The sequence below is a fragment of the Schistocerca cancellata genome, chromosome 4, assembly GCF_023864275.1.
Source record: "Schistocerca cancellata isolate TAMUIC-IGC-003103 chromosome 4, iqSchCanc2.1, whole genome shotgun sequence".
In the NCBI taxonomy this organism is placed as follows: Eukaryota; Metazoa; Arthropoda; class Insecta; order Orthoptera; family Acrididae; genus Schistocerca; species Schistocerca cancellata.
The window spans coordinates 239,688,127-239,712,007 of NC_064629.1; the positions used below are offsets into that span (position 1 = coordinate 239,688,127).

General features: G+C 45.4%; 1 protein-coding gene across 1 annotated transcript in view; it reads left to right on the top strand.

The window, feature by feature from the left end:
• LOC126184040 (diacylglycerol kinase 1-like) overlaps positions 1–23,881 on the top strand; it is a 462,137-nt gene that overhangs the window by 300,317 nt on the left and 137,939 nt on the right. Inside the window, exon 4 of the mRNA XM_049926397.1 lies at positions 9,973–10,107. Within this exon, the coding sequence (XP_049782354.1) occupies positions 9,973–10,107 (135 nt within the window). The remainder of the gene's footprint in view (positions 1–9,972; positions 10,108–23,881) is intronic.

Consider the following 23,881-nt stretch of genomic DNA (forward strand, 5'->3'; position numbering starts at 1 on the left):
TATCACTCTCAAATGTAATAAATATTAATTTTATTAAGTTAAGACATTGGCATGTTCACAAAGAGCTGAATGAGTGGGTCCACGTCATGGTACGGAGAATACACCCAAAACACCACAGAACCAACTCCAGTCTGAATTAAATCCTCAACATTCTAGGGGTTAAAAGCCTCATTTACCGTCATTTGAAAAAAGACAAAATGACGACCCCTACCATCAAGCTACACGCCTTCAGTCAGCTTGTGTTGTTTGGTCCACTGAGGACATGCGTCTTAATGTGCCTCTTTTACGAGATATTTGATTCCAAATCTCCATTGCGTGCAGTAGCCATCACCAATATTCGCACGGAAACTGGTTGACATGGAACTTCATTCACTGACAGCAGCAATACGTGTCTGGTCTAAGACTAGTGGTCATTTACAAGGGTGCCACTCGTCCCCTATCCCTGTGGGTCAGGAACCATTTACGGTCACCGTTCTTACACTGAGTTACATGGCTGTGAGTGAAACACCATTCCTCGTAGACACGTTGGACATTCGACATTGGCAACCGACAAATGGAGCAGCATCGTTCACGTTGAGGTCATGGGCACTCCTTTCTGCCATTCCAATTCATCTCCACGTCGACTCATCTTGCTCTGCTGATGCCATGCAACCGGCTATCACATACACGTCACTTGGCTGTCGTGACTTGGGTTAGCGGTGGTGGGACATTTGACAGTCTGGTGGCAGTCCTATACCACTTATAGCGCCTAAAAGCGACCAGTGTTTTCCTTTAAAGGGATGAAAGTATTTTGTTCATTTTGCTTATCTTTCCTGAATAATTTAGTCATTCTTTTCAATCCATGTTATATTCACTGAATGATAAACAACTGCGTCATTTGCAAACGATCTAAAACGGCTGCCCATATTGTGTCCTAAAAGAATTTATACACACAATCTGATCGAAACTGTCCGGGCACTCCCATGTAGCGTGGAATTTATCACTAGGTTTCACGAGAGGTGGATCTGCCAGTGTAAAAGGAGGCGAAGAGTACTGTGTTGTCAGTAGCGAAGCAGTAACAGCAGAAAGCGTCGATCAGGAGAGCTCAGTGACACCCAATGTGGAGTAGTCATTGGATATCACCCAAGTAACAAATTCATAAGGGACATTTCAACCTTTCTAAGGCTGCCGAATTCGACTGTTGATGTGATTGAGAACTTGAAAAGCGAAGGAACAGCCACTGATAAACGAAGCTCATGTACTACCGGGCAGGAATCGTTGAACACTGCTGAGGGTGGTTCTAAAGACTCTCATGAAATCAGCGGAAGGAATCACTCTTGAATTCCGAAGTGCCACTGCACTGAATCCCGAAGTCCATCTAGCACAATGACTGTGTTCAAGAAGTTAGAAAGAATGTGGTACAATGGTCTAGCGCCAGCCGTTGTGGCCGAGCGGTTCTAGGCGCTTCAGTCTGGAAAAGCGCGACCGCTACGGACGCAGGTTCGAATCCTGCCTCTGGCATGGATGTGTGTGTTGTCCTTGGGTTAGTTAGGTTCAAGTAGTTCTAAGTTGTAGGGGACTGATGACCTCCGATGTTAAGTCCCATAGGGCCATTTGAACCATTTTTTGAATGGTCTAGCATCTCCTGGCCTTAGCGACGCTTCAACAGGTATAAAGAGGAACGCTGCTGGACAGTTAAATATTGGAAAAGAGTGATTTGGAGTCATGAATCACGCTATGCCCTGTGGCAGTCCGATTGAATGGTTTAGATCTGGTGAACGTTTTTCATGCTTAGATTGCGGTCCTCTTACTGAGCGTAAGAAAACGCTAAACGAGGAAGTAAATGAACACCTTTTAGAACATTGTGTGCTGCGTACAGTAAAGGAACAGTTCGGAAACAACGACCGTTTGAGTATGACTATGCAGGTTGTCATAAAGCGGCATCAGTGAGCCAATGGTTTATGGTCAATAACATTGAAAATTTGGAAATTTGTGGTAAGGTCTTATGGGACCAAACTGCTAAAGTCATCGGTCCCTAGCCTTAAGCACTACTTAAACTAACTTACGCTAAGGACAACGAACACACCCATGCCCGAGGGAGGACTCGAACCTCCGACGGGGGAGCCGCGCGGACCGTGACAAGGCGCCTCAGACCTCGTGACTATCAATAACATTCCTGAAATGGATTGGCCTGCTCGGAGTCCCAAATTGTACCCATTGGAAATCCTTTAGATCGTCCACTTTGTCGCAGGATCCAGCATCACTACTTTCTCTGCTTTCAGCTCTTGAGTAACACAGACAGTCAGGCACGTCATTGAAAGAGTCCCCAACGAAGTTCAAGACGTTATAAAGGTGAAGGGTGGACATACCCCACATTAACATCCACTAGTAGGTGTCCTGATACTTTTGATAATATTGTGTACAAGGAGATGGGCAAAGGCCTATCACATTCCTTAGGGAATGTAGTACAAAATATCGCTGTCACTACTTGAGTTCACGTTAGTTATTACGCGTTGTGTGGTTTCTAACAAAACATCCGAATCTAGACGTTTACCCGTAGTTCAGAGCATATTCCATCGGCACACAATCTGATTAAGCACACTTTTGAGGATTGGCAGCTGGCTGCTGTGGCCGAGCTCTTCTAGACGCTTCAGTCTGGAACCGCGCGACTGCTACGGTCGCAGGTTCGAATCCTGCCTCGGGCATGGATGTGTGTGATGTCCTTAGGTTAGTTAGGTTTAAATAGTTCTAAGTCTAGGGGACTGATGACCTCACATGTTAGTCCCATAGTGGTTAGAGCCATTTGAAATATTTTTTTAGGGACTGGCGTTAATAACATCTAGAAATATAACGATACGGAATCGATTAGGCCCGTAGACGATATCTTCCCGTATCTATGATTCTTTCATAAAATCAAAACAATTTTCGTAGACTCATCTTCGCAATTTCATGTGGAATGTGTGGAGCAGAGTGTTATTAATAATGCCCTCTTTCATTGCATCGCGCGATAGTTGTAACTATAGAAAGACACGAAGTAGATGAGAAGGGACTGAGACGCAATTGAAGCCTGCCTATCCTAGACGTTATTCAATCTGTATTTTGAGCAAGTAGTAAAGGAAACAAAGAAGAAATTGGTTATGGAATTAAAATTCGAGGAGAAGAAATAAAAACTTTGAGGTTTGTCGATGACATTGTAATTCTGTCGGAGAGACAGGAAAGGTCTTACGAAGAGCAGTTTAACGGAACGGATAGTGTCTTGAAAAGAGGGTAGAACATAAAGGTAAACAAGAGTAAAGTAGGCGAGTTTAATTGGGCACTACTGAAAGCATTAGATAAGGAAATGAAGCACCAAAAGTAGTAGATGTGTTCTAATATTTGGGTACCAAAATAGCTGACGTTGGGTGAAGCAGAAAGGGTATAAAAACAGAATGCGAACAGATAGAAATGTATTGCTGAAAAAGAGTAATGGGAAATATTCTCTGAGGCTGTATATCTAGTGTGTAGTTTTATATAGAAGATAATAGAAGCTTTAGAAATTTTTTTCTAGTAAAAAATGTTGAGGATTGGATCGGTTAATTGGATAACTGAGGAAGAGGTACTGATGCGAATTGGGGAGAAAAGAAATAGGTGTCACAACTTGACTAAAAGAAGGGACCGGTTAATAGGACACATCCGTGAGACAACTAGGTGTCATCAGTTTGCTACTGAAGTGTAGTGCGAGATAAATATGTAGAGTAACACTGAGACTTGAATAACGAAAGCAGTTTCAACTGAATGAAGATAGCAGTAGCCATGCAGATATGAAGGAGTGTTTATTGCTCACCCTGTCTGCCATATCATTAACATATATAGAAAATAACAGCGGCCCCATCATATTTCCCTGGGTCACGCCTGACGATACCCTTGTCTGTGATGAACACTCGTCGTGGAGGAAAACATTCACCCACCACATAAAGAAAAGTATTGCTCGCACATCACTGGGGGTCGAACCGCACAATAACCCTGGGTTCTGTGTGGGGCGGCGGTGGGGTGGATGCACTACTGTAGCCTGTTGTGGGGTTGTGAACTACTGAGGGCTACGGCGGGACGAAGCCTCTCCGTCGTTTCTAGGTCCCCAGTTTCATACAGAATATAATACACAATCTGATTACAAGATTAGTGGTGAACATCTTCAGAACATCTTCAGTCGTTATATCATATCAATATGTAGGGTTAATACTGAGAAACCATATGAAATGGGACGATCACGTCAAATCGTCAAATAAGTAATAGGAAAGGCGAATGGGAAACTTAGCTTTGTTGGAATGGTTCTGGGAGTGTTCCGTGCATCAGTAAAAAAAAAAGATGCTTACAAGACGGTTGTGCGATCACTTGTAGAGTAGTGTTTCAGTGTATGGAGTCCTCACCAAGTGCACATGACAACAAACATCGAACGAATTCAGAAATGCGTTGCCAGGATCGTAACAGGTCGGTATAGGCATACGTTAGTGTAACAGAAATTCTCGGGGAATTTATATGAGAATCCTTGGAAGAAAGACTTAGTTCTCGCGAAACCATGTTTCGTAAATTTAGAGAACCTATATTGGAAAAACGTTGTGCGACCATTATCCTGCAACAACCAGGTCTGTGTCGCGTAGGGGTTCTGACTTATGAGAAAGAAATAGCAGAATTCGGGTGCGTAGAGAGGCTATTAGATAGTCGCTAAATACACGAATGGAATAGGGATGAAAACTGATAATGGTGGAACGACGTACACTTCCCTCCCCCCGTCATGCGCAGTAGTTACGTTATGTATAAACCAGACATTAGACTGAACAACAATAACACCATCATTGTACCGAGTGAGAATGATGCTGCGTGTCGCCTGTATATCTGTTGCTGTCTCCCCATTCCTCAGCAGTCGCCAGGAGGCTGGCGCGGGCGGACGCGCGTCTGTGACGTCACGGGCTGTGATACGGCGATGCCGCAGCGGACGCCGCAGGAAGTATTGAGCACGGCAGCCGGCGGGTGCAGACGTGTCCCGCAGTACAAATGGCCTGCAATAATGCTGACACTCTCACTTCTGTCCTCTGAGGCTCCATAAGGTTGACGTCGGTCCCTCTTTGTTCCACAGCTACACCACGTTATAGGTTTCTGTACACTTCTCAAACCAGTTTACACTCACTTCGGTCGACGTACTCCATTGCTTGATACTTTCGTTAAGTCTGCTACTCTTCCCCTTTCCCTTGTGCACTTAACTAACCCAGAATTATTTCTATTCCTTTAGGCGCAATGAAGTCCACAGCCGAAATAAGACTTTTGAAAGACAGTAGTCTTCCGAACTGTCCGAAATTGTCTTTTGTCTTTTTCACTAATGCACAGGTTCAGCTGTGCAACTATTTTAATTTGTGATCTTAAGCTTTCCTTGCTCTCAGGTGTCCAGCCGGATGTACGAAACACGATGTAACACATATGGCCACTCTTCAGGTATCAGTTAAAGATGACGGAGAGGTACGTGTCGTCCCGGCGGAGGTTCGAGTCCTCCCTCGGTCATGGGTGTGTGTGTGTTGTCCTTATGATAATTTAGGTTAAGTAGTGTGTAAGCTTAGGGACTGATGACCTTACCAGTTACGTCCCATAAGATTTCACACACATTTGGATTTGGTACGTTGTCGAAATATCGCGTTTCGTATGCGGCTGCAACCGGCTGGACAACCCACAGCAATACAAATATTTTCAAGCGTATAGTATAACCTATCAAACGGACATAGACCTACTTGGAATACAGTCAAAACTTAATGTTGGTCATAAATTTTAAAATGTAGTTGGGTGCTCAAACTTAAAAAACATGCCTTGAGCAGTGGTGATGTAATATACCACCTGCATGTACAATAGCATACTGGGTTATGTACATGCAAACCTTCACTTAGCTCATTAATTGCGTCAGCTCTGCGTAGCAACTCGATGACTCAGAACGGCGTTAGGACTCTGAGCGCTTCTACAATGGCTACAGAATTGTTAGCGATGTTACTGTGGCGTCGAAAATTAACGCGAGCGCTATATGAGGCATCGTTCTGGCGACTAAAAAAGATTAACTGATAGGTTCCGTCGAAAACTAAATTTCAGTATAAGCACCAATGACAATCTACGACAGCAATTGCAAGGATCTTCGTCGGAACGAAGACACACCTCGGAATTAAGCAAGGCCATTTAGATGGATTTCTTGCGGAAACATTTTAAAGTGGCTCACAGACGAAACTGTGCGTTAGAGGAAACAAAGTACATGGATGAAACTTTATGGCAGGTCAGAACCGTGTACCGGACCGGACCCGAACCTGGGACCTTTGCCTTTCGCGAGCAAGAGCTCTACGGCCTTTTTTTTATCTCATTTTGATCGTTGCATTTATTCAGGGCCTACGTCCCAATGGCGTCCGTTCAAGTTCATCATTGATCTGTTCACTCGATTTTTCTTTTGTAGGAGGGCAACTAATCCGTTGAGCTATCCTCACTACCAGCACTCACTGCTTTACTTCCGCCAGCATCTCATCTCTTACCTTCCAAACTTCCAGTCCCCTGTTTCAAGTCCCGGTGGGGCACACAGTTTTGATCTACCAGTAAGATCAAAATTGAAAATCAGCACACACACCGACGCAGAGCGGAAATTCATGCTGGAAATTAAAGTGATATTCTAATCCACCCAATCACGCCTATATACGGTGCTTGGCAGGGGTACGTCATGCACGTCAGTTTTCCTACGCCTCCCTCCTTCCGCCCTCTCCTCCACTGCTGCTGTTCACTTCTCGAATTGTTCGTTGGAAGGACGACTGTTTTTCTGATTTGACCATCACGGTTGTTAATTCGTCATATATATTGCGAAGAAGTAACACAAACCTAGATTCTTCATCTACATCTACATGCTTACTCTGCAATTCACATTTAAGTGCTTGGCAGAGGGTTCATCGAACCACAATCATACTATCTCTCTACCATTCCACTCCCGAACAGCGCGCGGGAAAAACGAACACCTAAACCTTTCTGTTCGAGCTCTGATTTCTCTTATTTTATTTTCATGATCATTCCTACCTATGTAGGTTGGGCTCAACAAAATATTTTCGCATTCGGAAGAGAAAGTTGGTGACTGAAATTTCGTAAATAGATCTCGCCGTGACGAAAAACGTCTTTGCTTTAATGACTTCCATCCCAACTCGCGTATCATATCTGCCACACTCTCTCCCCTATTACGTGATAATACAAAACGAGCTGCCGTTTTTTTGCGCCCTTTCTGTGTCCTCCGTCAATCCCACCTGGTAAGGATCCCACACCGCTCAGCAATATTCTAACAGAGGACGAACGAGTGTAGTGTAAGCTGCCTCTTTAGTGGACTTGCATCTTCTAAGTGTCCTGCCAATGAAACGCAACCTGTGGCTCGCCTTCCCCTCAGTATTATCTAGATGGTTTTTCCAACTGAAGTTGTTCGTAATTTTAACACTCAGGTACTTAGTTGATTTACAGCCTTGAGAATTGTACTATTTATAGAGTAATCGAATTCCAACGGATTTCTTTTGGAACTCTTGTGGATCACCTCACACTTTTCGTTATTTAGCGTCAACTGCCACCTGCCACACCATACAGCAGTCTTCTCTAAATCGCTTTGCAACTGATACTGGTCTTCGGATGACCTTACTAGACGGTAAATTACATCATCATCTGCGAACAACCTAAGAGAGCTGCTCAGATTGTCACCCAGGTTATTTATATAGATGAGGAACAGCAGAGGTCCCAGGACGCTTCCCTGGGGAACACCTGATATCACTTCAGTTTTACACGATGATTTGCCGTCTATTACTACGAACTGCGACCTTCCTGACAGGAAATCACGAATCCAGTCGCACAGCTGAGACGATACCCCATAGGCCCGCAGCTTGATTAGAAGTCGCTTGTGAGGAACGGTGTCAAAAGCTTTACGGAAATCTAGAAATACGGAATCAACTTGAGATCCCCTGTCGATAGCGGCCATTACTACGTGCGAATAAAGAGCTAGCTGCTTTGCACAAGAACGATGTTTTTTAAAACCATGCTGATTACGTATCAATAGATCGTTGCACTATGGGACTTAACATCTATGGTCATCAGTCCACTAGAACTTAGAACTACTTAAACCTACCTAACCTAAGGACATCACACAACACCCAGTCATCACGAGGCAGAGAAAATCCCTGACCCCGCCGGGAATCGAACCCGGGAACCCGGGCGTGGGAAGCGAGAACGCTACCGCACGACCACGAGCTGCGGACCCCAGCTGATGGATCTCCATTCGTGTTGTTTTGGTATTGACGGGGTTCGAGTGCGACATTTAGTCCGCTAGCGACGTTTGCTGCTGTCGTCTTATTTTTCGTCACAGTCCTCTTCAATGAGCGTCTGTCACGATCACTCAACACACACTTTCGTTCTCGTTGTGACATAGTCGATGATTTTTTTGGACTTTCCCTATATGCTGTATAAATCTTCGATAGTACGCCTCTAGAAACACCAGACCCTACCGCTCCCTTGGTTGCGGGAACACCTACCATACGAAAACATATATTTTTCCCACGTTCGAATTCAGTTAACTCCGACGTAATGCGCTCACTGAACACAGAACGTAGCACACTGAAGGCACGCGGAGTCAGAGGAGTATCAAGGGGGTACCTGTCTGCAAGCGCGTAGGACTCCATCACAGTTTGTCTCTATACAGGTACGTTTTTAATGTGCTCAAAAAAATGTGGGCGGGTGGCACGGAGAGTGTGTCAGTGTTGCACCCTCCCCCCCCCCCCCCCAGTTATAACGTCACAGGAGGTCACGAAAGAAGAGGGCTGCAAAAGCAAAAGCACCCTTTCTTGCTATGGATCGCGTTCAAATTTCGTCGAATGGTTTTGAGCGGTCGCTAATGATTCCACCCTGAACGTTACAGCAAAAACTGCAGTCGTATTGCCCTCCAAGGGGATACGATCTCGTCCACTGAGGCTGCTGCCCTACGATATCTTTACGGAAGCGTTGAATCGTCCGGAGGGTCAGCAACGTCAAAGGTTGTCAAGATCGTCATGCTGTTGCTCATTACTCTGCGTAATGTCGTTTTCGACCGATAAATGTGAGGGAATCAACCCCACGTGGGAAGGGGTGGTTTCACTGACGCCTTTGTGTGTGAAATCTGATGGGACTTAACTGCTTAGGTCATCAGTCGCTAAGCTTACACACTACTTAACCTAAATGATCCTAAGGACAAACACACACACCCAAGTCCGAGGGAGGACTCGAACCTCCGCCGGGACCAGCCGCACAGTCCATGACTGCAGCGCCTCAGACCGCTCGGCTAATCCCGACTGACGCCTTTTCAACCTGTGGAAGCTCTTACACATGTTGCAAAGGATGTTTCGACTACGTTGCACAAGTTTCGCTGGGAAGTTCTTACACATCCTCCATTCAGTCCCTGTCTCTCCACATACGATTTCGATATTTTTGGAGCCCTAAAGGAAGATATTCGTGGCCGTCGATTTGTTTCGGACGAAGAGGTGCATACCTGGGCACAATAACTATTTCGTAGACAACGGCAAACAAATCAAATGGTTCAAATGGCTCTAAGCACTATGGGACTTAACAGCTGAGGTTATCAGTCCCCTAGACTTAGAATTACTTAAACCTAACTAACCTAAGAACATCACACACATCCATGCCCGAGGCAAGATTCGAACCTGCGACCGTAGCACAGCGTGGTTCCGGACTGAAGCTCCCAGAACTGCTCGGCCACAGCGGACGGCAACCGCAGAATTTTTTCATGGAGGCATTGACTTCTTGATGTCACACTGAAATAAACGTATTAGTACTTACGGCGATTATTTTTTAAATAATAAACAGTTTATTTACTTTTCTCTGTCTATCTCGTTTTCATCTGACAACACTTACAAATCCGATGCTTCAGTTGAGACATGATGTTCTATCACGGAGGTTTCCCACATGTGTTAATTTTTATTGTTACAGGATATCGACTTCGAGGGCTTCAGGCTGTTTATGGACACATACCTGGAAGCAGAAACCCCCGAGGAGCTGTGCAAACATCTCTTCCTGTCTTTCGTCAAGACACCACATGCCAAAGAGCCGGGTGGGAGCGATGAGGTAAGTGGATATACATCATCACAGTTGTGGGAGACATCTCAGTCAGACTGAATGCTGACGTAAATCAGAAAAGACCTGGATTTACGACCAAGTCAAATTGTCTTGAAGTGATAGTCACATCATAGTAATATGTCCGCTGAGTAGGCACAAAAAATTCATATTCTTCCCAAGGGATACAAAACGAAGTCTTCCGCTGAGTCTGGGTACGGGGGTAAGTCAAAAATTACTCGGAATTTACTAGTAACTATACTTTTTATTGCAGTACAAATAGGACAACACTTTAACATCATTTTTCAATACAGTTCATGTTGACGGACGTTGTCGTGCGGCAACGCAACACCCTTAGACAGTAGTCCTCGACGTTTGCTTCGAATTGCAGGCTTCATCCTGTCAGTAACCATCTCACTGTAACGCGCACTGTTTATTGTTGGACCATTCTCCTTATAATGTTTCAGTACTGGGCCTTGTATGTCCCAGAAAACGGTAAGCATCAGTTTTCCTGCAGATAGTTGGGCATTGAACTTTTTTCTGCTGTGTGATTGTGGATGTTTCTATTCCATACTATGCCGTTTTCTCTCCGGCTCGTAATGGTGCATCCATGTTCCGTCACTAAAGGTGATTCTGTTACCATAGCGATCCAAATGTGCCCGCATCTCGTGGTCGTGCGGTAGCGTTCTCGCTTCCCACGCCCGGGTTCCCGGGTTCGATTCCCGGCGGGGTCAGGGATTTTCTCTGCCTCGTGATGGCTGGGTGTTGTGTGCTGTCCTTAGGTTAGTTAGGTTTAAGTAGTTCTAAGTTCTAGGGGACTGATGACCATAGATGTTGAGTCCCATAGTGCTCAGAGCCATTTGAACCATTTTTTGATCCAAATGTTTTCGGCAGATGTCCAAGCGCGTTTGTTGGTGCAACACTGTGAGTTGTTTGGGGACCCATGTTGCACATACTTTATGACAGCCGACTCTGTTTTGAATGATTTCGTAGGCAGAAAGATGGCTAATCTGCAGACGATGTGGCATTTCATCAGTAGTCACTCGTCTGTCTACCAGAACCAAGTTACGTGCACACTCAATGTCGTCATCCAGCTCCTTCCTCACGCGTAACACGTGCTCGACCATTTTTCAATTTTGGAATCCATTCATCAATACTCCGTTGCGGCAAGACACTGTTCCCTTATTGTGCTGAAAGTCTTCGAAGGAACGCGCTCCACGATACACCTTCCGACCACAAAAACAGGATCACCGCTCGCTATTCCTCTTTGGTGTGAACTTCTAATTGAGCGGTAATGCTCTGTCTCCGACAAAAGAAAGAGAAATGGAGCAATTAGGATCAAAATTTCGTTACAGGACCACAATTTAACCTCGTGTGAAACACCCGATGGCCAGTTTCTGATTGGGCTGATCCAGCTACACGTCACAAAAACCAAATTATAAATACACTCCTGGAAATTGAAATAAGAACACCGTGAATTCATTGTCCCAGGAAGGGGAAACTTTATTGACACATTCCTGGGGTCAGATACATCACATGATCACACTGACAGAACCACAGGCACATAGACACAGGCAACAGAGCATGCACAATGTCGGCACTAGTACAGTGTATATCCACCTTTCGCAGCAATGCAGGCTGCTATTCTCCCATGGAGACGATCGTAGAGATGCTGGATGTAGTCCTGTGGAACGGCTTGCCGTGCCATTTCCACCTGGCACCTCAGTTGGACCAGCGTTCGTGCTGGACGTGCAGACCGCGTGAGACGACGCTTCATCCAGTCCCAAACATGCTCAATGGGGGACAGATCCGGAGATCTTGCTGGCCAGGGTAGTTGACTTACACCTTCTAGAGCACGTTGGGTGGCACGGGATACATGCGGACGTGCATTGTCCTGTTGGAACAGCAAGTTCCCTTTCCGGTCTAGGAATGGTGGAACGATGGGTTCGATGACGGTTTGGATGTACCGTGCACTATTCAGTGTCCCCTCGACGATCACCAGTGGTGTACGGCCAGTGTAGGAGATCGCTCCCCACACCATGATGCCGGGTGTTGGCCCTGTGTGCCTCGGTCGTATGCAGTCCTGATTGTGGCGCTCACCTGCACGGCGCCAAACACGCATACGACCATCATTGGCACCAAGGCAGAAGCGACTCTCATCGCTGAAGACGACACGTCTCCATTCGTCCCTCCATTCACGCCTGTCGCGACACCACTGGAGGCGGGCTGCACGATGTCGGGGCGTGAGCGGAAGACGGCCTAACGGTGTGCGAGACCGTAGCCCAGCTTCATGGAGACGGTTGCGAATGGTCCTCGCCGATACCCCAGGAGCAACAGTGTCCCTAATTTGCTGGGAAGTGGCGGTGCGGTCCCCTACGGCACTGCGTAGGATCCTACGGTCTTGGCGTGCATCCGTGCGTCGCTGCGGTCCGGTCCCAGGTCGACGGGCACGTGCACCTTCCGCCGACCACTGGCGACAACATCGATGTACTGTGGAGACCTCACGCCCCACGTGTTGAGCAATTCGGCGGTACGTCCACCCGGCCTCCCGCATGCCCACTATACGCCCTCGCTCAAAGTCCGTCACCTGCACATACGGTTCACGTCCACGCTGTCGCGGCATGCTACCAGTGTTAAAGACTGCGATGGAGCTCCGTATGCCACGGCAAACTGGCTGACACTGACGGCGGCGGTGCACAAATGCTGCGCAGCTAGCGCCATTCGACGGCCAACACCGCGGTTCCTGGTGTGTCCGCTGTGCCGTGCGTGTGATCATTGCTTGTACAGCCCTCTCGCAGTGTCCGGAGCAAGTATGGTGGGTCTGACACACCGGTGTCAATGTGTTCTTTTTCCATTTCCAGGAGTGTATTTTCCGAAGCTTCAAAAATCACCCGGTTGCTCTTAGGAAGGGCAAAAAGTACACAGAACGGCACCTTGAGGATCGAAAAGTTTCCACGTCGCGGAGAAGACTGTTGACGACTCCTGTGCTGTGTAATGCCCTGTGGCGTTTATGGCACATCGCTGCCCGTTTTTATTATATTTTACTGCTGTGTTTTAACGCACAGTATAAGAAGGTTATGCTACTGGAGGCTAGCGAGTAGGTAGGATCACAAAGGAGACTCCTCGAAAGACGCCGCAGATGGTCACATAGAGTGAGAACGGCCGGGCGAGCAAGAGCCGTATTTTAATGGAGCAGACAGACAGTGATTATTTACCTACCACGCTGGGCACCAATAAGCGAATCGGTTATTATTTATCTTTAATGTTTAAATATTGATGTACAACTCCATCCGCGCTGATACTGCTACTTGCACTGAGAACTTGTTAATAATAATTTCAATATCACTCAATTAATTAGGAAATGATAATCATAAATTTTAATTAATGTCAGTGCTAATTAATGGAAATGATGGATCAATCACAAGTGGGCCCTGAGAGGGCCAGTCGGTGATTGGTTTCCGAAGAGGTAATACATGAATCCGTGTATGGTATCTGATCTCATGTAAAGACGGAACTGTTCGTTGAGAATTTACCTCTGAAGACATGCTTGTGCGATGTTGTGTTAATTCAAAGCAGTCTACGAACGGTTTTCGAGGTGGCAACACGCGAACTAGTGCGTTAAATGCAGCTCCGCATAAAGACAGAATTAATTGTTAAAGTTGCCTCAGAAAACATAACTGTGCGATCTCATGTTGATTCTAAGATCGTGTAAAGCAGTTCTGTGACTTTCGCGGTCAGACCAATGGTTATTGACCTGGAATCTTGTAACGAATATTAACGATAGAATGTCTCTTGAAATCGTTTTAATAATCTTGTGATTAATGAATTAAAACAAAATTGTTTGGCACCCTAACATTTTACGATTATTATTATGAGTAGCATCTAAACCTACCCACTTACGTATTTCGTTATTACGCACTGTTTATGGGACAAGCGTTGGTTCGCGACTTACGGAGAAGAAACCAAGCTGGACAACGGCTACGGGCTATTTTTAGAAGACGTGAGGTAAGCAGGTTGCCTCCAGTTGTGCTAGGGAATGTGATCGCAGACATTTGTTGCTAAAATCCACAGTGCTTGTTAATCGCGGGATATCTTTAAGCTGGGATGTTCCATTTACTGTAACCCACTGTGTCAAATCCGTGTTTACTCTGAGACTACACTATATCAGTAACCCTAATAATCGCTACAACCCCGACACATAATGTTTTGCACGATTCCTGCCCCCCCCCCCCCCCCCCCGGAAGGATAACATCCTGGCTAATGATGAGGGTAACCTGAGTTAGTAGGCTCAGGTCGTAGTATGAAACATACCTTCGAAACATCACATAAGCACCGCAGGCCACCCGCTGGGGAGGGGGAGGAGGGGGTTAAGTGCCTCACTGGACCGTCTGTGCATTCGACGGCCTGGAACATTTCAAAACTGGCCAAACTGTGGCTCTCCAGGCCCCACTGTACGCCTACTATCAGTTAAGCGTCACTAGATGTGAAGATGGAGGGGGGGTGTGGTCAGCGCACCGCTATCCTGGTCGTTGTCCGTTTTCGTGACCGAAGACGCTACTTCTCAGTCATGTAGCTCCTCCTACCTATGTCCGATCATCGTAAAGAACACTGATTCAATAAAAAAATCTACCAAATATAGCGGGAGGTAAGTTACAAACTTCCCACAGAAACCATGAATAAACATAAAATTATTAGTAATTCTTGAGTTTCTCCCGGCGTATTTGATAATCAAAATATCCACGGGTGTGCTGCCGGTCTATAGTGTCCAACGGGCACAATATTTCGGCGATCATACATGTCGCCATCATCAGATGAACTGACGTACTGAGCTCCTGTGAACGTGCCGGCACGGAGATCCGTACGCTATGGCTGCTCAGAGGGAACTGGGTTCGGTCGCGGCGGCGGCCGATTTAAATGCCCTCCGCCCGCGGCGCGCTTCCTCCGCCGTCCGCGCCCCGCGCCACGGTCGCGCGGTGGAACAGATTGCGATGGCGTCTGAGATGACGTCGGTGTGATGGCTCTGTCCGCCGTGGTCGTCACAACTATATGTTTACTCTTGATTAACCCAATCGCTGATTCCCAAGCCTTGCTAAGATTATAGCCACAGTCACGGTTTATGAGGTCGTCATTGGTGCGAATTTCGATGGCCTCTCTAACAACGCTGTCCCAGTATCTCGACGTCTGTACCAGAATCCTCGTGCGGTCATACTCCATGGCGTGATTTTCCGACAAACAATGTTCAGCGACCGCCGAGTTGCTCGGATACATCAGTCGAGTGTGCCTCTGGTGTTCACGGCATCGATCCTCGACGGTACGCATCGTCTGACCAATATACGACTTGCCACATTGACACAGAGCTTCCTGAAAAGTATAACCTCCTTAAACCTGAGATGTCCTAGTGGATAAGATCAGGAACTGCCTGTTTCCCTCGTGATGACTGGGTGTTGTGTGATGTCCTTAGGTTAGTTAGGTTTAAGTAGTTATAAGTTCTAGGGGACTGATGACCATAGATGTTAAGTCCCATACTGCTCAGAGCCATTTGAACCTTTTTTTTTTGCCTGTTTCCTGCAATGGTAGTGCAGATGATCGAAATATGTAATACCTTGCTTTTTAACAGTTTTGGGTGGATTTTCCCTTTTTATTTTATATTTAATTTCACCAGTTATCGTGAATGCTCAACTGCATTACAAACCAGGAACCGAAATTTTCGTCATAGTTGTGTGCAACTTTCTGTAGTTATGTGGAAATACGAGCCCCATTTGATTCTAGGCGGTGGGTGTCGAGACTGTAAGTGACAATAAATAGGTACAAAGTTTTAGCGTGTTTTCTCCTAGTAGTGATTAAGTGTTTATCCGGTATTGTAACATTATCCTGATAAGGGGGCAGAACAAAACATAGAACTGCAATCTGATCCCGAATAAACACGTTCAATAAGTGAAACGAAAGGTAAATTTAATAGATGATCGCCGGGTGGGCTGCAGAGCTTGACACGTACACGCATGGCTAGCAGGCTGTGCTCCGTGACCTTTGGAGAGCGCTGCCTCGGACCTGTGACCTTCGGGCTGTGCTAATGATCGATGGATGTGCTTGCGGACTGCAGCCATTTCCTCCGTGCATGCGCTTAACTGATTGCACTCAGGAATTTTGCTTTTCGCTTCTCGACACTCGTTTTATCTAAGGTCAGCGAATAATCAACTTGGCTTCTTTCACTACCTTTCACCCTAATCATTCAAGCCACTTTAGCTATTTCGTGATAACGATTCAACATGCTGTTGTCTTAAATCTGAGGGCTGGTTTGATGTAGCTCTCCACGTTACTCAATCCTGTACACGTCTCTTCATCTTCATCTCTCCAAAATTACATCCGCCGCTCGTGGTCTCGCGGTAGCGTTCTCGCTTCCCGAGCCCGGGGTCCGGGTTCGATTCCCGGCGGGGTCAGGGATTTTCACCTGCCTCGAGATGACTGGGTGTTTGTGTTGTCTTCATCATTTCATCATCATCCAGGAAAGTGGCGAAATTGGACTGAGCAAAGGTTGGGACATTGTACGGGCGCTGATAACTACGCAGTTGAGCGCCCCGCAAACCAAACATCATCATCATCCAAAATTACTGAAACCTTACTGTATTTGAACCCGCTTACTGTATTCAAACGATGGTCTCCTTCAAAATTTTAATTTCAACCCCCCCTCTCTCTTCCGCCAACCCTATACACTCCCCACCATTAACAAACTGACTATTTTTTGATATCTCAGGATATGTTCTAAGAACCGAATCTTTCTTTTAGTCAAGTTGTGCCATAAGATTCTTTCCTGCCCAATTTGATTAAGTACCTTCTCATTAGTTATCCGATCTACTCATCCAACTTTCAGTATTCGTCTTCAGCATTACATTTCAAAACCTTCTCTTGTTGTCTGAATTATCGTCCACGTTTCACTTTCATAAATTCTACACAAATATCGTCAGAAATGATTTACTAACATTTAGATTTATTCGATTTTAGCCAGTTTCTTTTTTCAGGTAAGCTATTCTTGTTATTGCCAGTCAGCATTTTATACCCTGTACAGTTCGGTCACCATCAGTTATTTTCTTGCCCAAGTAGCAAAACTCTTCCATTACTTTTAGTTTCTTACTTCTTAGGCCGGCCGGAGTGGCCGAGAGGTTCTAGGCGCTACAGTCTGGAACCGCGCGACCGCTACGGTCGCAGGTTCGAATCCTATCTCGGGCTTGGATGTGTGTGATGTCCTTAGGTTAGTTCGGTTTAAGTATTTCTAAGTTGTAGGGGAGTGATGACCTCAGAAGTTAAGTCCCATAGTGCTCAGAGCCATTTGAACCATTTACTTCTTAATCTAATTCCTTCAACATCGCCTGATTTAATTCGCCTGCATTCCGTTATCTTGGTTTTATAAGGGGGCGATCAAAATCGATAGGCCAGTCAGGCAAAACCGCCGGGAGCATTTAGGCAATCATCTCATCAACTCACTAGGTTGAAGATACTCTTTTGATAAAACATCGTGTGCTGCTACTTGAAGACGTCCGTAAGTGCGTGCTGTACATCATCATTGGACAGGAATTGTCTATCATCCAAGGCATTTTTTAAGTAACCGAAGGTGTGATTATCGCATTGAGAGAGATCAGGACTATAGAGCAGGTGCTAGAATGTCTTCCACTTGAGTTGGCATAACTTCTACGTCACAACATTTGTGGTATGTGGACGTGCGTTATCATGAAGTAGTAGCACACCTGGTCGCAGTTTTCCCAGTTTTCGGCAGCCTCGTTGTCCCATACACATTCTACATTCTCCGATGGATGTCTGCTGGTGTTTATCCTTAGGCAGCCAAGGTCCGAATTATCAGCAAATCGGTCCTGTCTGGACGCATTTAGTAATAAGGTCGCGACAGTTCACGTTTCAACGTTTACCACCCGCACGTCGCAGAGGTACGAATGCCACACTAATCTCTTCCTACATGTCGGTGCTTATATACCCACATACGAATCGCGCTCGTTGCATATACCCTGCAGCAACACCCTCAAAAGGAAACTTTTTGATTGCCGCTTTTACTGTTATTGGTGTTCATCTTATAACCTCTTGTCAAGAGTCTGTCCATTCCATTCAGCTGCACTTCCAAGTCCTTTGCAGTATCTGACAGAATTACAATGCCTTCGGCAAACATCAAAATTCATATTTCTTCTCCTTGAACCTTAGTTCCTTTCCCTAATTTCACCTTCTTTTTCTTCACAGCTTGGTTCATACAGAGATTAAATAACACGAGAGATAGGCTGCAACCCTGTCTCATTCCGTTTTCAACTACTGCTCCCCTTTCATGGGCTTCTACTCTTATAACTGAGGACTTGTTTCTGTACCTTCTTCATTTTCATGGCTTTATCCCTTATATGTGCGGGGTCCGCACGTTAATCTGGATTTGGCAATGTTAGTGGTAGAGGGTGGCCTAACTCCAGATGGTTTTGTGTAAAAAGGCGTGTTTGCGACTCGGGAGATTTTCAGTTATCGTCTCTAATTGTTCTTTCATGCTGCCGAAGAAACTGTATGCATCAGTACTTCACATTTTTGTAACAGTTGAATACAATAAAATTAATGTTGATGTATGGGAAACCATGTATTTACGTGTCTATAGTTAATAAAAACTTGGAAGGAAAGTTATAGATAACATATAAGATTAATTCCTCCTGGAATATTTAATTATCTTACGATTCTTTCAGTCGGCGAATCAACGATCACCACGGAAGCCATTGGGAGCGATGATACAAGAGCGTCGCGCAGTGGTGGAATTCAGAGCTGTACATTTCCTTTGTTAGATTTACAAATAAAAACTCATAGCTCACAGTGAACACAGAGAAAACAGTTTAAAATATTGAGTAATCTCTGTGAAAGACGTAAAGACGCCGCATACTCGTAAGTGAGAGCGTTACTAGCACCTAACAGAGTTTGAAAGAATCCTCATTGTGGGTCTCCACTTCTATTTCTGGTAGAATCGTGCAATATCCAAATTTGTGGGCATTCTGTTTTGAAAGTGGTCCGATGTTGGACTGCACAGGAACGTGACGGCGCGTATTCCCGTATTCAACGTTCCGGTCGACGTAGGTAACCGATTCCCTGCAACATTGTGTCTTCGCACCCCATTGGTCGGAGACTAGCAGTAGCCGCATCAGGGAATAACCGTCCCATTCGTAAGCTCCCGCTGACATCACGACACAAACGGCTGTGTCTGGAGTGGTGCAGTGACCAGGAAGTATGGATTGTTGATGAACGCCGTAGCATTGTGTTCAACGATGAATCGCTGTTCTGGACTGCCCTAGATGAACATCGTCGGCGAGTATGGCGGTGAACTGGTGAGAGATCCCATTCTTCCAATGATCTGTAATCCGCCCCTCGGTAGCTGAGTGGTCAGCGTGACAGAATGTCAGTCCTAAGGGCCCGGGTTCGATTTCCGGCCGGGTCGGAGATTTTCTCCGCACAGGGACTGGGTGTTGTGTTGTCCTAATCATTATCATTTCATCCCCACCGACGCGCAAGTCTCCGAAGTGGCGTCAAATTGAAAGACTCAGACCAGGCGAACGGTCTACCCGACGGGAGGCCCTAGCCACACGACGTTAATGATCTGTAGAGGCACAGGCCTCAGACGGTATGGTATGAAGAGCCAGTGAGTAAGACTTCCTATCACGGCTGGTAGTGATTAACAGAACTCTGATGGCACAACAGTATATCATCGAGATGGGTGGGGGTTGGGTGGTTTGGGGAAGGACACCAGACAGCGTGGTCATCGGTCTCATCGGATTAGGGAAGGATTGGGAAGGAAGTCGGCCGTGCCCTTTCAGAGGAACCATATCGGCATTTGCCTGGAGTGAATTAGGGAAATCACGGAAAACCTAAATCAGGATGGCCGGACGCGGGATTGAGCCGTCGTCCTCCCGAATGTATCACGGAGATGCATAACTCTCATAGGAAAGTATAGTGGTGCATTTTCTCAACACGACGATGCTCGTCTGTACATGGGACTTGTCTTTATGAACTTCCTACGTGATGCTAAGGTGCTCACGTGGCCAGCAAGATACCGATATCTGTGCCCGATAGAACATGTATGGGACCATCTCGGACTTCAGCTTCGCCCTAGTACCAGTATCCAGGAGATCAAAGACAAGTTAAAACATTTTGCGGCCAGTTTTCCTGAGGGGAGGCTACAAAGGCTTTATGACACCCTTACCAGCCGAATAAGTGCATGCATCTAGGACAGAGGGAGCGCAACATCATACTGATAAATGAGATCATAAGGCCATGTGCTGTAAATTTCACTAGAATTTGTAAACACTGACATAACATCACATATCCTCACAGCACTCTAAATTTCATTTAGTTTCCCCCTCCTCTTCTGGGTGCTTCACTTTTTATCAGGCAATGTATCTAAAATATTTATTTAAACTCCTACCGTACCTTGCGTTCAAAAATAGTTCGAACGGCTCTAAGCACTATGGGACTTAACATCTGAGGTCATCAGTCCCCTAGACTTAGACTGCTTAAACGTAACTAACCTAAGGACATCATACACATCCATGCCCGAGGCAGGATTCGAACCTGCGACCGTAGCAGCAGCGCGGTTCCGGACTGGAGCGCCTAGAACCGCTCGGCCAGAACAGCCGGCTGCCTTGAGTTCAATAAATAATCGACTTGTTCAAGTAATTATGTTTACAATAAATTTTGTTACAATATTTGTTTTAGGGTTATGCTCCATAGACAGTGGGCGCACTGGAACAGTGGTAGTGCTGACGTAGTAATCCCAGTATGTACCACAAGTAATTGAGGGAAACTTTGGAGCTATGTCTCCTGGAGCCGGGAAAAAAATGTGAGGGATTTAACATCCATATCGTAGAGGAGGGAGTTGCATGTCATCGACCGTTCTTGTATCGTATTCATGACACCAGTCTTGAAGGGTAAAGGGTAACAGCTCAAATGAAGTCTGGATATTCTGATTCAATTTTCATAGCTCCACAAAATAGATTATGCAAGTTACGATCGACCTTTGAACAAAACAACAAATGATTTCATCTGACGGTATTGTCCAGATAAGACTACATCTCTAATGACGCATGTCAGCAGAATCTTAATATTCGTGAGAGAGAACCTAGCTGGTCCTAAATACGGGTTCCGATTTTGTGCTGCTTTTATCTATCTACATATATATTTTGCGTTTCGCTGTCACTTCTTCCTTTTCCTCTTCCAGTAGCGTAAGTTGTTTGGGAAGGATGATTGATGGTAAGCCTCCTTGTGAGGAGTTTCATAGCCTTTTCGCGAGGTATACGTATGAGAAGAAATCTACATCTACATCTACATGGATACCTTACAAATCACATTTAAGTGCCTGACAGCGAACCACCTTCACAATTCTCTATTATTCCAATCTCGTATGGCACGCGGAAAGAATGAACACATATATCTTTCCATACGAGCTATGATTTCCCTTATTTTATCGTGGTGATCGTTCCTTCCTACGTAGGTCGGCGTCAACAAAATATTTTCGCATTCGGAGGAGAATGTTGGTGATTGGAATTCCGTGAGAAGACTTTCTTTTAATGATGTCCAGCCCAAAACCTGCATCATTTCTGTGACACTCATCCCCATATTTCGCGATAATACAAAACGTGCTGCTCTTCTTTGAACTTTTTCGGTGTACTCCGTCAGTCCTGTCTGGTAAGGATCCCACACGGCGCAGCAGTATTCTAAAAGAGAACGGACAAGCGTAGTGTAGGCAGTCTCCTTAGTAGATCTGTTACATTTTCTAAGTGTCCTGCCAATAAAACGCATTCTTTGGTCAGCCTTCCCCACAACACTTTCTATGTGTTCCTTCCAATTTAAGATTTTCATAATTGTAATACCTAGCTATTTAGTTGAATTTACGACTTTTAGACTACACTGATTTATCGTGTATCCGAAGTTTAAAGAATTCCTATTAGGACTCATGTGGATGACCTCACACTTTTCGTTATTTAGGGTCAACTGCCAATTTTCGCATCAATATACCGGTTGACACTTCTAAGAACTTATACTCTCGTAATTTTAACAGTAAACCACATCGTGATACACCGCGCATCTCTTGTGGCCTCTGCTTATGAAGTTCTATGATCATCTTGGTGACGCAGTTTTGCTTAATAAACGAATATGTGAGGAGACGTGCTGCTCTCCTTTCGATTTTCTCTATTTTTTCTATCTGTCCTTTCAAGTACAGATCACGGACTGGCGAGCAATAATGAAGCGTCCGCCGAAAAATGTTTTTGTGGGTGACCTGCTCTTCCTCAAGATTCTTTCAGTACGTTTCACTCTGGTATCTTACTTTACCAAGATTAGTTTTATGTGGTCGTTCTTGTTTTAATAATTCCAAACTGATTTTTTTGTGTGGGAACATTTGAAAGTTTTGGTATATTCCAGCTCTGTTGATATTTTGATGAACTTCGACGTTTTGTGGGTGATTGTCAGTGTATTAGTAACACGCCAGGTATTTCTGAGCGGACATCGATGAGGAGACGCGATAAAACTTTCCTTCAGATGAACGATAGCCACGTGAAACACTTTTCATAATATGTTTATCTTCAATAGCGCATATCGGCGATTGGATCCTCGGGGACACCGTTACGTGGTGCTCATGTACTCAATCGTAATATGTCGTATCGGGGCCGACCGCTGTGGCAGAGCGGTTCTACGCGCTCCAGTCCGGAACCGCGCGGCTGCTACGGTCGCAGGTTCGAATCCTGCCTCGGGCATGGATGTGTGTGATGTCGCTAGGTTTAAGTAGTTTCAAGTCTAGGGGACTGACGACCTCAGATGTTGCGTCCCATAGTGCTCAGAGCCATTTGAACCATTTTGTCGTATCGGGGAAACCAATGATTTCCGTGCCTATGTTGATTAGAATTATTTGCTTATTTTATTGCCCTCTATTCGCCCATGTAGTGGCCAAACAGAATGCATATGTAATGAATAGTAATGACTATATAACACTCTCTGGGGTAAGCCGGAAGTTACTTTCACGTCTGTAGATTTCTCTATGTTAATGATGGCTTGACGTGTCCTAGTTGCTAGAAATTCTTCAATCCAATGGCAAAACTGATCCGATATTCCGTACGTTCCTATTTTTTTTTCATTACGTGACATTACGGAAATACAATGAAGGCCTTTCGGAAGTTAAGGAACACGTCATCCACGCGGGCACCGGTACCTTCTGCCTTCTGAGACTCGTGGACGCACAGGGCGAGCTCCACATCTGCCTCTACAGATAATAGCGTAAGCGCACACAAAGCAGAGGTTATCTCCCACGTCTTGCGTGCACCGCTGAGAGGAGCAAACCGCCGCTTTATATTATGCTCAAAAAACCAGTTCTCGCAGAAGAATTTTCCATCCACAGCAACGACATGATTTATGTTTGCACTCAAGTACGCAGCGTAACACAACATGACGCCAGACATTGTGCCCTGTTCTTCGGTGGAGCAAGACGGCGTGCCTCGTACTTTTCGGTCCAGTCTCTCGTTCAGCGCTCATACCATACGCGATAACGCCTGCAAGTAACGTCATCATATTGATACTTATATACCGATCAGCTGATGGGTGAAATGCGTGTGCAGGCAGTTTATTGAATAAATTTTAGTTTTTATTGTAATATTTTTAGTATAGATTTGTTCTTACAATACTGAAGCCTTTTGTAACGTTTGGTTTCTCAAAAAGTGAGTTAAAGGAAGTATTATGTCATTGCACAGGCAAGGTTGTTTCGAAATTCTAAAAATTTTAC